The 15,376-nt window shown below is 46.7% G+C and overlaps 1 protein-coding gene and 1 long non-coding RNA gene across 9 annotated transcripts in view; one reads left to right on the top strand and one right to left on the bottom strand.

Moving 5' to 3' along the window:
• Positions 1-3,606: 3,606 nt before the first annotated feature.
• LOC125333011 lies at positions 3,607-8,745 on the bottom strand. Its single transcript, XR_007206713.1, has 3 exons — positions 7,444-8,745; positions 5,493-5,614; positions 3,607-4,901 (listed from the first exon to the last, which is right to left on the bottom strand). It is a non-coding gene; the product is annotated as an uncharacterized LOC125333011 (long non-coding RNA).
• A 1,761-nt stretch (positions 8,746-10,506) lies between these two features.
• Positions 10,507-15,376, top strand: part of RPGRIP1L (RPGRIP1 like) — a 43,552-nt gene continuing 38,682 nt past the window's right edge. For 5 of the 8 annotated variants that reach the window (XM_048318445.1, XM_048318442.1, XM_048318444.1 and 2 more), the window contains exons 1-3: positions 10,508-10,585; positions 13,057-13,148; positions 13,948-14,089. In XM_048318445.1, coding sequence (XP_048174402.1) covers positions 13,064-13,148; positions 13,948-14,089 — 227 coding nt within the window. In that variant the 5' untranslated portion in view covers positions 10,508-10,585; positions 13,057-13,063. Of the gene's footprint in view, positions 10,586-10,637; positions 10,728-13,056; positions 13,149-13,947; positions 14,090-15,376 lie in introns of those variants that run through there. The other 3 variants (XM_048318443.1, XM_048318447.1, XM_048318441.1) reach the window with 2 other exon arrangements.

The following is a 15,376-nucleotide window of genomic DNA, read 5'->3' as shown; positions in this document are numbered from 1 at the left end:
TATTCCCGTTACACCTGTCAGCCTTTCCGGGCCCCTTTTTTACGAGCAGCGCTGCCCTGACGGTCCCGCGGTGCAGCTCTTTTAGTGGCAACACGCAGCGGCCACTCCTACTGCAGTACCTTTTGAATATTTCTTGGACGATTGTCAATATTTTTTTCTGCTCACACTTCCCAGCCTTTCCCGTGCTGCTCTTTTTAACCAGCAGCGCCGCCCCGACGGTCCCGCGGTGCAGCTCTTTTAGTGACACGGGGCAGCGGCCACTTCTTCTGCAGCAGTACTTTTAAAGCATTTTCGACCATTCTATTTTATTCCCTTCACAGATGCAACCTTTGCCGTGACACCTTTGAAGCAGCAGCCCTGCCCCAGGTGCGCCTCGGTGCAGCTCATTTTAGCCTGAGGAAGCGGCTCCTCCTGCTGCGGTGCTGTTATTATTTCTCAGACCATTCTCTATATTTTATTTCCCTCACACCTCCAGTCCTTTTCCGTGCTGCACGTTTACCATCAACACCACCCCCAAGGTGCCTCGGTGCAGCTCTTTTAGTGACAACACGCTGCGGCCACTCCTGCTGCAGTACCTTTTGAATATTTCTTAGACCATTGTCAATATTTTATTCCGTTTACACTTCCCCTTGTCAATATTTTATTCCGCTCACACTTCCCAGCCTTTCCCGTGCTGCTCTTTTTAACCAGCAGCGCCGCCCCGACGGTCCCTCGGTGCAGCTCTTTTAGTGACACGGGGCAGCGGCCACTCCTGCTGCAGTACCTTTTGAATATTTCTTAGACCATTGTCAATATTTTATTCCGCTCACACTTCCCAGCCTTTCCCGTGCTGCCCTTTTTAACGAGCAGCGCTGCCCCAACGGTCCCGCAGTGCAGCTCTTTTAGTGACACGGGGCAGCGGCCGCTCCTGCAGCAGTACCTTTATTGTACCTCTTTTAGCATGCTCAGCATTTTATTCCCTTTACACCGCTCAGCCTTTCCGGGCCCCTTTTTAACCAGCAGCGCTGCCCTGACGGTCCCGCGGTGCAGCTCTTTTAGTGACAACACGCAGCGGCCACTCCTGCTGCAGTACCTTTTGAATATTTCTTAGACCATGGTCCATATTTTATTCCGTTTACACTTCCCCTTGTCAATATTTTATTCCGCTCACACTTCCCAGCCTTTCCCGTGCTGCCCTTTTTAACCAGCAGCGCCGCCCCGACGGTCCCGCGGTGCAGCTCTTTTAGTGACACGGGGCAGCGGCCACTCCTGCTGCAGTACCTTTATTGTACCTCTTTTAGCATGCTCAGCATTTTATTCCCGTTACACCTGTCAGCCTTTCCGGGCCCCTTTTTTACGAGCAGCGCTGCCCTGACGGTCCCGCGGTGCAGCTCTTTTAGTGGCAACACGCAGCGGCCACTCCTGCTGCAGTACCTTTTGAATATTTCTTGGACGATTGTCAATATTTTTTTCTGCTCACACTTCCCAGCCTTTCCCGTGCTGCTCTTTTTAACCAGCAGCGCCGCCCCGACGGTCCCGCGGTGCAGCTCTTTTAGTGACACGGGGCAGCGGCCACTTCTTCTGCAGCAGTACTTTTAAAGCATTTTCGACCATTCTATTTTATTCCCTTCACAGATGCAACCTTTGCCGTGACACCTTTGAAGCAGCAGCCCTGCCCCAGGTGCGCCTCGGTGCAGCTCATTTTAGCCTGAGGAAGCGGCTCCTCCTGCTGCGGTGCTGTTATTATTTCTCAGACCATTCTCTATATTTTATTTCCCTCACACCTCCAGTCCTTTTCCGTGCTGCACGTTTACCATCAACACCACCCCCAAGGTGCCTCGGTGCAGCTCTTTTAGTGACAACACGCTGCGGCCACTCCTGCTGCAGTACCTTTTGAATATTTCTTAGACCATTGTCAATATTTTATTCCGTTTACACTTCCCCTTGTCAATATTTTATTCCGCTCACACTTCCCAGCCTTTCTCGTGCTGCCCTTTTTAACCAGCAGCGCTGCCCCGATGGTCCCGCGGTGCAGCTCTTTTAGTGACAACACGCTGCGGCCACTCCTGCTGCAGTACCTTTATTGTACCTCTTTTAGCATGCTCAGCATTTTATTCCCTTTACACCGCTCAGCCTTTCCGGGCCCCTTTTTAACCAGCAGCGCTGCCCTGACGGTCCCGCGGTGCAGCTCTTTTAGTGACAACACGCAGCGGCCACTCCTGCTGCAGTACCTTTTGAATATTTCTTAGACCATTGTCAATATTTTATTCCGCTCACATTTCCCAGCCTTTCCCGTGCTGCTCTTTTTAACCAGCAGCGCTGCCCCGACGGTCCCGCGGTGCAGCTCTTTTAGTGATGCGGGGCAGGGGCGGAGAGCCCTCTAGGTGCGGCTCCTCTATGGCACTTTACCGTGTTTTATTTTATTTCATTGGCACCTCGCGCGTTGCGCCGGGTGGCTCATTCGGGGACATTCGCCGGCTCCCACAGCGCCCCGCCCGCCGCCGCTCCCCGGGGGCCTCCCCGCTGCTCTCGGGAGATCGCACACCGCAGGCGGCCCAAGCCCCGTCTCGCCGACGGCACTCACCACCCGCCGCCCGCCGCCGCGTTCTCCCGCTCCCTTACCGGCACGAAGCGGCGCTGCCAATGACGAAGCCGATGCGCGGCTGCCACGCCGCTTTCCCCGCGCCTCAGGGCCGGCGCCTTCGGCCGCACAGGGCGGCGTCCCCGCACCCGGGCCAGCCCGCGCAGCTCCTGCCGCCGCCGCCGCCGCCGCCCCCCGACTGAGGGGCCGCGACGCCGGCGCCCCCTTTTATACTCCACACCCCCTTTTCCCGCCACTGCCGCGGTGGGCTCCCCCCGCCTCAAAACCGCCCAGAACCGCCCGAGGCGGGATATCTCCCGCCCCGGAATCCCTCCTGTCCTGGAAAAGGTACGCTAAAGAAGAAAAAAAAATGAACTCCGAACTTTCCACAAATGTCCCAAAAAACGAAGCAGCTGTGAGGGGCTTCGAGGTGCGCCTGGTCCCTCCGGTAACGGCGCTTTCCATTGGCTGCCGGAGTAGCCAGGGCTCCTATTGGCTGCCGCACGCTGCAATGCTTCCGATTGGCTGCTGCCCGATCCGCAGCCCCCGGGCAGCTGCTGCTGGGGGTCTCGACAGGCGGGCTGAAGCCGGAGCAGGACACACCGCAACGCCAGCAGGCAGTAACAACTCATTCTGTCCACCGGTCACCGCTTACTTCACTCACTTGACCTTGACTGCTGAGATCTGGCTTTATCTCCTAAAAATAAAGACAAGGAACAATGCCGTAACATAGCTACCGTTTACACCTCCCTTGAATAGCCGAACGATGACTGACCTTCCCGGGCGAGAAGGGGCAGAACAAAAAGGAAAGGCTCGTACCCACATAGGGTCCGAAATCATTGCATTAGCATGGTAGCTTTCGTCTGAAACCTCTTGACCGTGACCTCTTTCTGCAAGGGTTTCTGTCATATTGGAATAGTGGTTTGAATGCTACAGACCACCTGTAAAATACAAAAAAACCAAAGGATGCTTATAATTTTTCCACTAATACAACAACTAGTGGAAAGTAGCATCTACTTCTATGCTGGAATGAATACTTATCTTGGCCACCGGTACTCAGCTGGCTAACAGTCTTCCCAGTGCCTAGACCCAGCCATGCCAAGTGCTTCGCATCTTCAAAATGAAATGAAGAACTGAATGATGAGGTAAACAGAGCTGAAAGTCAGGCCATCGCTCGGAGGTCAGGTGCTGACCCGCCTCGTCGCCGTGCTCCTCTGGCCTCCTCCATTCGTATCAGGTTTACATCCTATCCCTCTGCAAAAAAATTATTTGTCCAAGTCACTCAGACACGCAAGGAAAGCTTAACCTTTCCCAAGTTCTCATTTGTCAAAGCAAACCGCCTAGGATCCGACAACAGCGTGCATTAAGACAAACAGCTAGAAAACTGCAAGATGCCGCCGTACCGCTCCCGCCGAACCTCGCACAGACTGTACGCAGTAGCTGTGTCTGAGGTGTGACTCGGGTGGCTAAGCAAAGCTAAAGCTTACCTGTAAAGTCTTCTTTCTATTCCACCTACCCCCCACTCTATTCCACAGGGCAGAGCAGTTCCAGGCTAAACACAAACAACACATTATGCTACAAACAGCGTGACACAAGAACGATAAAAAAAAAGCTCTCGGGGAGAAGAAGAAAGAGGACTGAGACAATGCCAAAAGAGATGACCAATGGCATGGCAACAGTGGACGGAGGAGGCTCTAAGGAGCAGAAGACAAGACCATAACAGTGACCTGTTATAAGAACTGCCAGTCACAGTGATCAAGACGCCTGCGAGACAACACTACATTGAGAATGCTCCTCATATCCTTACAAGCCCCAGGACATTACAACTCACAGCTGGAAAGGACGGATGGCAATACAGCCGGGAACAAGGCCTCAAAAGGCATCCGACATGCACTTCCAAGATGTGGCCGAGCCCACCAGTAAAAGAACGAACGATACTGGCGTCGTGCTGAGAAGCGCAAACGTTCCAGGACCTAGAGATGGCAAACGATGCTTGCGATAAGGTCCTCAAGGGGAAAAAGCAGAGATAGCTAATCCAAGGGATCCCAAAGACACGCTAGACAACACAAGACAGACTAGAACTGCTCTGCACACCCTACAGTTGCAATCAAAAGTAGACCTGCTGCCTTTAGCTGTCCTAAGAGGCCCCTTAGAGGATATCCCTTACCCCTGCGCTAATTATTAAATCTTTCCTGAGAATTTCCACCCCGCTACCCTGCTATGATCCCATCTCTGACTCAAAGCCCACAGCTTATCTTTCGGATGGCAACGTGAATCCACTTTGGACACAAAATGAGTCCTCCTCAGGCATCTCAGAAGGTCCCATGACAGCCAGGTTAGCCTTTAAGACATGTAAATGCATTTGCTGTGCTTGAGGAAAAGCCTTAGGGGGTCCCAAATGGACACCTTTTCCCACCATGTGGCTTTCAAAACCCCTCCCGGCACTTCCTAAACTGGTTACCCTGCTCCCTCTCCCAGATGCGATCTGATACCTTAGGTTTTAGCTTTCGTATTTTTCAAATCCTGTACTGCCTAGTGTATAACTCTGAAGTTTCTTGTAGCCTATTAACTTCTGCTCTCTCATGCTAGGTAGACATAACAAAGTCTCTCCAGGCTCACCCTCCAAGGACACTCAGACCATCCTAGGCCCAAAAAGTATAAACCAGAAGCCTCTAAAGGGGACACCAAGCTTGGGGAAATTACATCATTAACTAAAGCTTTAATTAGAGAATTAACCCTGATACACAAATGAACCAAACTTATAAAAGTGTGAAGAACTCGTGACCTGTCATCCATCTTGGGGCCCATTTTGAGAGTAGCCTCTGGCTCCCCAGGGTGTACCTTTGAGAGCCTTTCAAATAAATACCTACCTTTATTCTTGTCTAGTCTGTGCTTTTAGGGGGCCTCTCAAGGCATCAAATACACAGCTTACCTATCAGAAGCCTCAGTTTTAGATGTCATCTTTGACATGGGGCAGGTCCCTTTTGAGACACGATGAATACACCAAAAAACGTGAAGCTTCATACTCAATAGGACCCAGAAGTTGCAATGCTCCTAAAAAAACCAAAAACAAAATAAAAACCAATATTACAAAAGCACCTTACCACCCCTAAACACTCAACCCAAAATCATGAGCTTAAATACTCCTTTAAATACTCCCTATTGCTTTAGAAGCCAAAAGCATCTGCTGAATAAAAAAAAGATGAAATGAGTAGAAAGACCTTCTTCACTGAAGCAAGAGAAGGGCTCTTACCCCCATCCATCCCAGAAAAAGAATGAATACCTGTGGCAAAGGTTGAGGTTAATATACCCCTGGCTGGGTCCACCTCTCATTCCCACCATGCCCGGGAAAGGGGAGGAGGTAATTACCACAAGCTATAAAAGCTCTCAAAGGAGCTGTAGCTGCTTGGCTACTCTCGTTTAAAGTGAAGAGGAGTAAAGGGCTGGAGAGAGGAAAAGCAGCTCTTCAGGGAAACGATAACACCTTCTGTTTTACTGCAGCTACATCAAGCAAAAGGGCAGAGACTGGGTAAGAAATAAGACTTCATACTTTGGCAGCATAGGTAGATAAATTAGATAGTTTGTTGTTAATTCACATAATTATTCCTTAGTAATTACTAAGTAGCATTCCACATGTGACTAAGTAGGGTGGAGAAGAATAGTAATGGTATGAATAGTGTAACTCTCATTGGGACCTCTAATTAGGGCTACATACATTACAAATAAAAATACAAAAAATTAATAGCCTCCTGGGCGGTGTTAAGGTTGCTTATGTGCCGGGCTCACTCCCATATGACACTCCCCATACTGGAGTGTGGGTAGGAGTGCCCTGAAGTGCAGAGTAAAACCCTTAAAATGCTCAAAAAGGGAGAGCTTCCTTCAACTGAACCACTTAAAACGGGGGAGTAAACTGTAATTCAAACCCATAAAATAACATCTAGGTTTATCTCCTTCTATTTGAACTGGAAAATAATGGAAAATGGGGATTCCCTGTCAGCTGATAGCCCTAAAAGCATGGGAAAGGCAAGGTTTCCTTCGGCAGATACCATTAAAATTGCAGGTGAAGGAGATTCCCCCTCAATTTGAACACAGACAATTATGGAAAAGGAATTTTTTTCCCCTCCGTTTAAACCTCTTTTCTCCTAATAACCCCTGTCTTTCTGGGGGCTCGGGGGAGGGACTGACAAGATGAAAGGGGAAAGTTGAAAGCTTTCTCCGGCACCCCACACGCTGCCCTGCCTGCTCAGGTGCCGCCCCTCGGCACGAGGGCTTTTCCCTGGGCGTTCTCCTGCAACAACGCTCCGTGCCCAGGTGCATCCGGTTGCTCCCCGGCCCCTGCTCGGTGCTCCGACCATTGCTCCTGGACGGACGCTCGGGATGCCCCCATTGGCCCCTCTGGACTAGCGGCTCCCTGCGCAGGCGTACCCGGGTAACGCTCTGAAAGCGGCCGGTCGCACCTTGGAGCGGGGTGGGAGGGGGGAGGCGGAGAAAGGTCCTGCCGGTCGTTCTCTGCCCTGCACGGGCCATTGTCTGCCCCCGAAACACCGGGGTGCCGGGCTTTCCTTTCCGTGGAGAAGAACTGACCTTCTCGTCCGGGTGCCCGTGGCCAAAAATGGGATCCTGCCTCCAAAATTCCCTATGTCCTAGGTTCGTAATTACCGAGGAAATTTCCCACAGGTTGTAAGCGATGACCGGTAGCTTTTCCTCCGCAGTCGTTACTGAATCGTGTTTCTGTTGAAGCGTTTGACACTTCAGGGGCCGGGGGTTTGGCAGGGCTTTTTATGGCTGATCCTGACAGGTCCAGACCGAACCTAAGCACCCCATCGCCGGTCCACCCTGAATTTCAGTGAAATATTGATATAGTTTGTAAATACTCCTGTTACCTGCTACTCAGTCTTTCCTTGTCCATCCGGGGAGCAGATTTACTCCATCCTTTGCTCCCAACCACAGCTCTCTGGCCTGAATGCCAGTTCTCGCAGACATAATCTAAGCAGAAAATTTCTACAAGAGTTTGCTTTTAAAATAAAATTCTTATTGCATTTGGCCGTACAATTAATAATAAATACAGGGATTGGTGGTCATCAGGGAAAAGCTTTTCAGAGGAGAAAATATCCATTTTGGTAGCACAGATCCCACTTTGACAATATTGCATTTTTTGGGTTTGGGAATCCTGACCATATAAGAGATCTGAAAGTTAGTATTTTGCAGTTTGATATTTTGAACTTGAAATTCTGGTATTTTGAAATGGAATTATTTTGCTGTTTCTGAACCTGCTGTTCTGGTATTTTGAAACGGGGTCACTTTGGTATTTTGGAACTAGGGTTAGGTTAAAATTCTGGTATTTTAAATCTGAGATTTTTGAGACCTGGTTTTCTTTGGTATTTTGAAATTTGGTTTTCTATTGTTTTGAAACTAGGTTATTCTGGTATTTTGGAACGTCGTTTTTTGTAGGCGATCTGTAGCGTCACCAGAGTCTCTGGGGTTCCCCGAGGTTCCGTGGTGTCACAGCGGTCCCCGGGGTTCCGAGAAGTTCCACAGCGTCACAAAGGGTCTCTTGGGTGCCAAGGGGTCACAACGCACCGCGGGTTCCGTGCGGCCGCGCTGTGTCACGATGGCCCCTGGCTTCCACGAGCCCCCGCAGTGTCCCGGTGGCCCCTTGGCTGCAGGAGCACGGGTGGCCGGGAGCTCCTGCCCCCCGCCGGCGGCTGCGGGAGAAGCGGCAGGGACAGCGTGCGGACAGTGCCGTGGCCACTTCTGTGGCCGCACCTGACCCTGTCCCTGCCACAGCCGTGGTGCGTAACGCCCGTTCCGAGTCCTTAGGTGTGCAGGTGACAGTCACGGCCTGGAGCACGGCTGCTCCCAGGGGGACGCCCTGGGGCGGGAGGCCGGGGGGGATTCGTTCCCCACACGCCGCAGCTTCCCGTTCCGGGTGGGATTGACCTACTCTGCGAAGGCAGCGCTCTATCATCACTGAAACTACGGGAAAAATAGAAACTCTCCAACAACATCTTTTCCACGTTAGAGAATTATATATTACTTTATTCTGGCCAGGATGTGCAATGGAAATTATTTCATCCACACATGCATGGGCTGTGCAGTGAAAACCATTCCATCACACGTGGTTCTTCACCAGACTTTTCACATATTATTTATACATGCAAAACCCAAAGAAATTCTTGTTCATTCGTCTTAAATGACATAATTCTTTGTATTCGACCTCCTATTGGTTATTGATTCCTTTGCTTTTGAAGCTAATTTGGTCCTTATTTTTTGGTTCTCTTATCAGTCTTTTCCCAGACCGGGTGTCTCCAACTGCACTGGGGGGGTAATGTTTGCTTATCTCCCGTGTGTCTTCTGGCTACTCCCAATCTGTTCATGTTAAGCTCATCCGGCCTCACCCAGTGAACAGAGTCTTGAACAGAGTCTTTTGAAGAGAAACTTCAAATCTCCCTCCCACTGGATGAAGGTGAACAAACCCCTGCGGGGAAAAAAAAATTTAAGTGTTGCATCATTTCCAATATTGTAGCTTCCAAACTTTTTTCAGACCCTCTTCCCAAGAATGAATTTTTACATCCTCCTCCTCCTCTTGGGCTTGGAACATTAAATACTAGCATAAGCGATTTCATTTCTGCTACACACTCAATCTTACTTACAACTGAGTGACTTGCAAAGTGGAAATTGCTGTATGACAGCCCTGCACTCTAAAGAACTTCTACCACGTGTACTTGGAACAGAAATGTTCTTCCATAATGGCATAAAACAAAACTTGCTGTACGCATGAAAATTTCAGAGAGCGAGACTGGCTTATCACATATAAGAAACATACTGCATCATTACAAATCAAAAGCCAGTTCCCTGGGATTCTGATAGACAGCATTTAACTGTATGCAACTGTACCAAAACAAGACCAATTACAAAATGACCAGGTTGTCTTTAAAGAGTTATTTAGAATCTTACCACTGCCAACAGGCTCTAAAATTATTTTTCTATTAAAATCCTTAGTTGCAAACTTAGATCGGATCTTTTCCTGCTGTGCGAGTCACAAAATATGCAGGTAGCCAAGATGGCCAAAATCCACATCTGAAGTATAAAAAATAGATTTATTCCATCATCACGCTGGCAAAACAGTGGACACAGACATCGCTAAGCTTACTGGATCTTAGCAGGGGCAAAAAGTGTGTGCGGCAGGCCTGTGCGCTGCTTTAAGGTAACATTGTGCCCGGCACGGGCACATTGCTTCACGAGGGTGTGTTTTTACAATCTCTGAGCGTCTCTATCTCTCTTCTCTCCCCCCACAAGTAGGCCCAAGCAAACGGGGAAAATACACTTAAGTCTTTAACATCCTGATATCTTCTTTGAGAGAATTCCATTTCTTTCGGCTGACAGAAAACAACTTAAAGCAAACACAAATACCTGAAATTTCCACACTGAGAAATTTTAGGATCTCCCAGGGACAAGGTTGGTCTTTGAGAGAAAACAATTCTAGAAACAACTTTGTCCTCGCCAATCCGTTTTGAACCTTTTCCTCCCGACACCTCCCCGTATAGACACTTTTAATGTTGAATAGTAAATTAATAGCAATACCAGACCCAGTACACCCTGCGCAGGTGCATCCGATTGCAATCTTAGAAAGCTTTTTAAAAAATCTTTTTATAGAATTAGCCTGCCTTTCATTAATATGACTAAACCGAGCATTACACTTCTAAAGGAGTCACTTACTGCTTTTCTAGACTGTTATTTTGTAAACAAACCCAGCAGAGGTACGACAGCCATCGAGAGCTGCATTCTAGAAAACGTTTACATATTGCACATGTTGAAGTGGTACCTTCGCTTCTCGCTGCCGCCCCCCTGCTCTGCTCCCCGAGCACTGCGCCGGCAGCGAGCGACGGTGAGTCCCGAGCGTGGGGCGGCGCTGCTCGGCCTCGCCCCGAACTCCAACTCCTCGCAGGTAGCGGCCCCGGAAGCGGAAGGAGCCGTTTGTCCCGCGGCACTTGCGGACGGAGCGCTGGGGAACGCGGCTGGGCGGTGAGTGGGGGGTGGCCGCTCCTCATCCGGGCACGGCCCGGGGAGCGCTGCGAGGCCGGAGCTGCTCGGGGGATGTGGCACCGCGCCTTGCAGCGGGCTGTCCCCCGCCGGGGAGCCGGCCCGCGGCGGAGCTCCTGAAGAGGTAGTGTCAGGCCCGTGAGGCTGCTCACGCGCAGCTCGATGCCCGTGGGAAAGGCGGTGCCTCGCCTCTTTATTCAGAGCGGCTCCAGAGGCCTTTTCAGTTGCGGTGTCTGTTTTGTACGTAAAAAGCGGGAGTTGCGTTTCCTGCTCGAGTGCGAGAAAATAGCAAGAAAAGAATCATTTTGGCCACGTACGAGACTCGTGAAATTCTAAATCCCCGTTGAAGCAATTAAATGTCGTAATTTTAGAGATTTCCCTAGAAACCCCTTCCCTGGCAGTGGTTGCCACACCCACTGGCTGAGTACTTTTGAAAATTTAAGTAATCCGTCTTTAGTTTTGCTGCTTTGGAATGATGCTGGGGCAACGGTTTGCTTCTGTGAGTTATATGAAAATTTGGACCTAAAGCATGAGGTTTGATTCTCTAGTTGTAAGTATTCATCTCAATACAGGCTGGTCTTGCATAATGCTGCAAAGTCACGTGCAGTTTTTTGTAATTTGTCAGATGGTGATAGAAACATCTTTTTAAGTAGTGCGGTATACAAGAAAGTTACAGTTTCTTTAACTGCAGCAACTATAAAATTCTTGCTTAGAGCTAACTGGGAGTTCTTACAGGCCAGTTCTAGAGATATGGAAAATTTTCCTCTCTTTGTACGTGAAGTTCTTTTATTTTTGATTAACAAAAATGCAGAAGTGACTGTATGGTAACTTTTTTGGGAAATAAAATCTGATTTAAATTTTTAAGGTTCAGTGTAGCATCTGGATCTGTCAAGGTATAAATTGTTATTTTGTTCTAAATATTAGTGGTGAAAAACCAGAAGATTGAAAGCAAGACCGACTTGTTGGAAACTGAACTTCCATTAATCCTTTTTGTTCCTTTAGGACAAAGCCATATGCAGACTAGTTTATGATAGAGGGCTTTGCTGGTAAAAGAAAGGCATCACTATAGCAGTAGTTTTGATGATAAAATTAAGAGATATTTCATGGAATGTCTGTGAATTATACTATGTCACTTCTGTCTTCTGATGCAAGTCTTTTTAACATCACTGTTAATAGGCCAATGCATTCCTAGATATTTTTGGATTCACTAAGGATTTATATCACCTGAAAGGTGTAGCAGTGCGGGGGGAAAATGCTGTCCTAAGGGCTTCACGCGCCTCCTTTTAATGCTGTTTCAGCATTCCTTCATTCTCTGGCCAGCATTTAATTTTCTGCGCTGGAAGACAAGAAAAAAATAGCAGTATCTTCCTATATTACACTGATTGATATTTTAAATAATACTTTCCTAATCTCACTTGGTCATGTAGCTGAACTTCCTGTTGTCACAAGAAAGAAATGTGTTTGGATTTATGAGTATCATTCATAGGAGTGTCTATTTTAAAAAATAATTTCTCTTAGGACAATGACTGAAAGAAGTCTAGGAGATTGGCAGGTAACATTGAAATGACTCCATAACCCCCCGCACCTTGCTTTCAGAGTCCCATTCAAAATGTGGAAGGTGGCATTACTCACCTACCAGTCGATGCCTTAAGCTTTGACCTGTCTTAAAATGAACAAACAATTAAAAAAACAAACAAAAAAAAACCCCCAAAAAACCAAAAAACCCCAAACCAAAAAAACCCCGAGGAAACCCGCTCAGGTCCTCCTCCCACATCCACTTAGAAATTTGGCCTTAGCCTAAAGATTGCTGAAGACAACAGAACTAGAACTTAAAAAGCTAATACATTCTGCACACATTAAATACAACTGGAGCTACTGCGTAACGAAATAAGCCGTATTTTGTGCATGGATTTGTGGATACAAATATTGCTGCTAGCAAGCATTTTTCTTGCTTCTTTCCATAAACTATAGAATTTTTCTTGCTTCTTGTCCATAAACTATGAACACCTGCGACCTTGCAAAGCCTTGTTAATAGTACAGTAGAAAAATATTTTGACAATGGATGTTTTAGGATTTTAAGCCAATCACCCTAAGGGATGGCTGATCCTTTGAACAATTAGACTATGAAGAAAAAAGTCTATAAAAGAGTCATAAAATAATTAAATAAGAGGAATCTTGCTGCAGAATTCCTGCCTGTTGGATCTCTCTTCTCCTCGCTACCACTGTGGGACACTGTGATACGGATTAAAGATGGCATAGTGTTAAACTTGAAGGTTTTGATTGCCCTCTGAGCAATTCAGTTGAGATAGGAGCATTTACAGTAATGTGCAAGTCTGTCATTCCAGTGAACCTGTCATTACGTTTGCCATCATTTTATATGATGTTTTGTAGTTCATTCTAGTCTCACAGCTTAAATTGCAGATGCAGAGGCATTTGAATTTTGTTATCTCTAGGTAAGCCATGCCTGTTTCAGCTGATGAAACTGTGGGGAACCTGGCCGTGAGAGATACAGTCCTAACTCCAGCTGGAATCGAAGGATCACAAGGTTTGTACCAGATGCTATTTATTGCAATTACAGACTTCGATCAGTGGCTTCCTTAGCTTCTTTCTAAAAATGTTTCACAAAATGAAGTTCAAATACCATTCAAAATCTGGGTTAAATTTTGAAAGATACTGTGACCCATTGTACATTCAAGTTGGTTGTTATAAGAGAGAAGTTGCTGTGAGATGCTAAAACCTGGAAAATTCATCGAGCTATAGCATTCATCCTTCCAGGAGGAAAGAGAATGCTTTCTTGCTGAATGGAGGACAAGGTGAGACCCATGTAACAAAATGGGAACCAGAAGTACTATGCAATTCTTATAAGTTACTCAGCTGCTATTAGAATGGAACTACCGGGCTTAGTCTTGTATTTGAGTCCATTTTCACAACTGTGAGTTAATTCTTTCAAGCTTCAAGAGAGTATGTTCACTTTGAAACAGATTAGAAAGCATCTCAATGGTAGTGCTCATCCTATTGTTTAATTAGTATATTTGACCATTCCTGGTTGTTTGCTAAATTGCTACCTTTGCATTGCCTGGTAGGTAGTCAATTTGCTGCATCATTTGAACTACGGGCTTTTTTAGTCTGTAAGAGGAAGAAAAAAGGGAAGTGATTAACCTGCCAGTAAGTCTGAGGAAATTAATCAATGAGGAGATTGATCAATAGACCGAAACAAGTATAAAATATCAAATTACTTGGAAATTTTCAATAATTTGTTTTCAGAATTTCAAAGTGAGTTAGACTTTGAATTATGTGTTGTTGAATGTATTGAAGGTAATTTAAAATTGCCTTGATTTGGGTAGAATCATCTACACAGAACGTAAAAGCTCAACAAGTCCTATCACGAATCAGTCGAGAGGAGCTGGAAGACAGATTCCTTCGTTTACGTGATGACCACATCCTACTCAAACAGTATGCAAATAAGCAAGAGGAGAAAATTAAAAGGTATGGGGTTTAATATTTTTTTTTTAACTCACAGCACTTTTTTGTCCCTTGAAAGCATCATCAACAAATTAAAAATCATGCTGATTTCTCTCAGAGCACTTTTTAATGCAGTAGCAAAAATCACCCACTGGAAGTGATCTTTGTGTTGATTTCTAGTTGTCTCTGAGTATGTGAGATGGTTTTTGCAGGGAGCCCTATTAGATCTCTGTGTACAGACATACATCACTGTCTAGTACATCGGAGATGATGCCTTGGGTTCCCAGCCGTGCTGGTGGAGTACAAATATAAGAGGTGTTCTGGGAATTGAAGAGCAGGCTGTAGAAACCTAATGGTTCATCAGGAGTTTCATTCTAGAATCAAAATGGCCTATACAGAGAGATTCTGCCCCTTTTTTGGTCCCTGTCTGTCTTTCAAGAGGCTGAATAGCATCTAGCTTTTTATTGGTGAGTTAGCACTAAAATTTCTTTATAATTATCGCTCCTTTATTCAGTGTAATAGGTAACTTCAGTGAAGAGCTCCCAAGTACCATGGGGAGCACAGTACCCAGTTTGCCCACAAATATGCAAGCAGCTTTAGGTTGATTGTTAAACTTAATATGCTAAGATTTGTGTGCTAATCTTTGCCAGTGCTTACTGTGGCGGCAAACCAATCGGGACCGTGCAGAACTGTTTGTAGTATTACGATACTGCAGGAGGGCTGACTAATACCAAAACATACTCTGTGTTCGCATTGTGCTAATTGTTAACAGTCTTTCTGCATCTAAGCCAGCTTCTGGTGAGGAGCTAATGAATTAATCAAAGGGTAGCTGAAAATTTTTAGTTTTCTTTCTAGGCCTTCAAAAGTAGATGCCCTGTAAACTAGATACAGATCTTGAATATGTGCGGCTGATTTTGTGAAGTCTTGAACTTGTCTCTCACCAAAGCCACTTTTCTTCCCCTCTCCCCCTTTCTCCCTCTCTTTTTCTACTCCCCTTCCCTCTCCTCCTCTATTTCTCTTCCAGGCTTTTTCCGTTTACTGCTAGGTGTGTTTTCTGTTCTTTTAAATTAAATCACCCCCGAGTGCTCTCTCTGCCTTTTGTTCCAGCAACTAATGTTTATCAAAACTAAAGGAAATGAAAAGTACAACTCGAGATGCCAAAGGCAAAATTTTTTATCCTTTTGAAGAGACATGAGAGCTATATGCTCTATATCTAATTATATTCTTCAGCTAACTGTTCCTTCTCCGAAGCGCATTGATCATATTTACCCAGAATAAAACTGAGTATGGTAACGGGTACTGTTAAGTCCC

The sequence above is a fragment of the Corvus hawaiiensis genome, chromosome 14 (assembly GCF_020740725.1).
Source record: "Corvus hawaiiensis isolate bCorHaw1 chromosome 14, bCorHaw1.pri.cur, whole genome shotgun sequence".
Taxonomy (NCBI): Eukaryota; Metazoa; Chordata; class Aves; order Passeriformes; family Corvidae; genus Corvus; species Corvus hawaiiensis.
The sequence above is the reverse complement of the archived record's forward strand: the minus strand, read 5'-3'. Positions and strand labels throughout refer to the sequence as shown.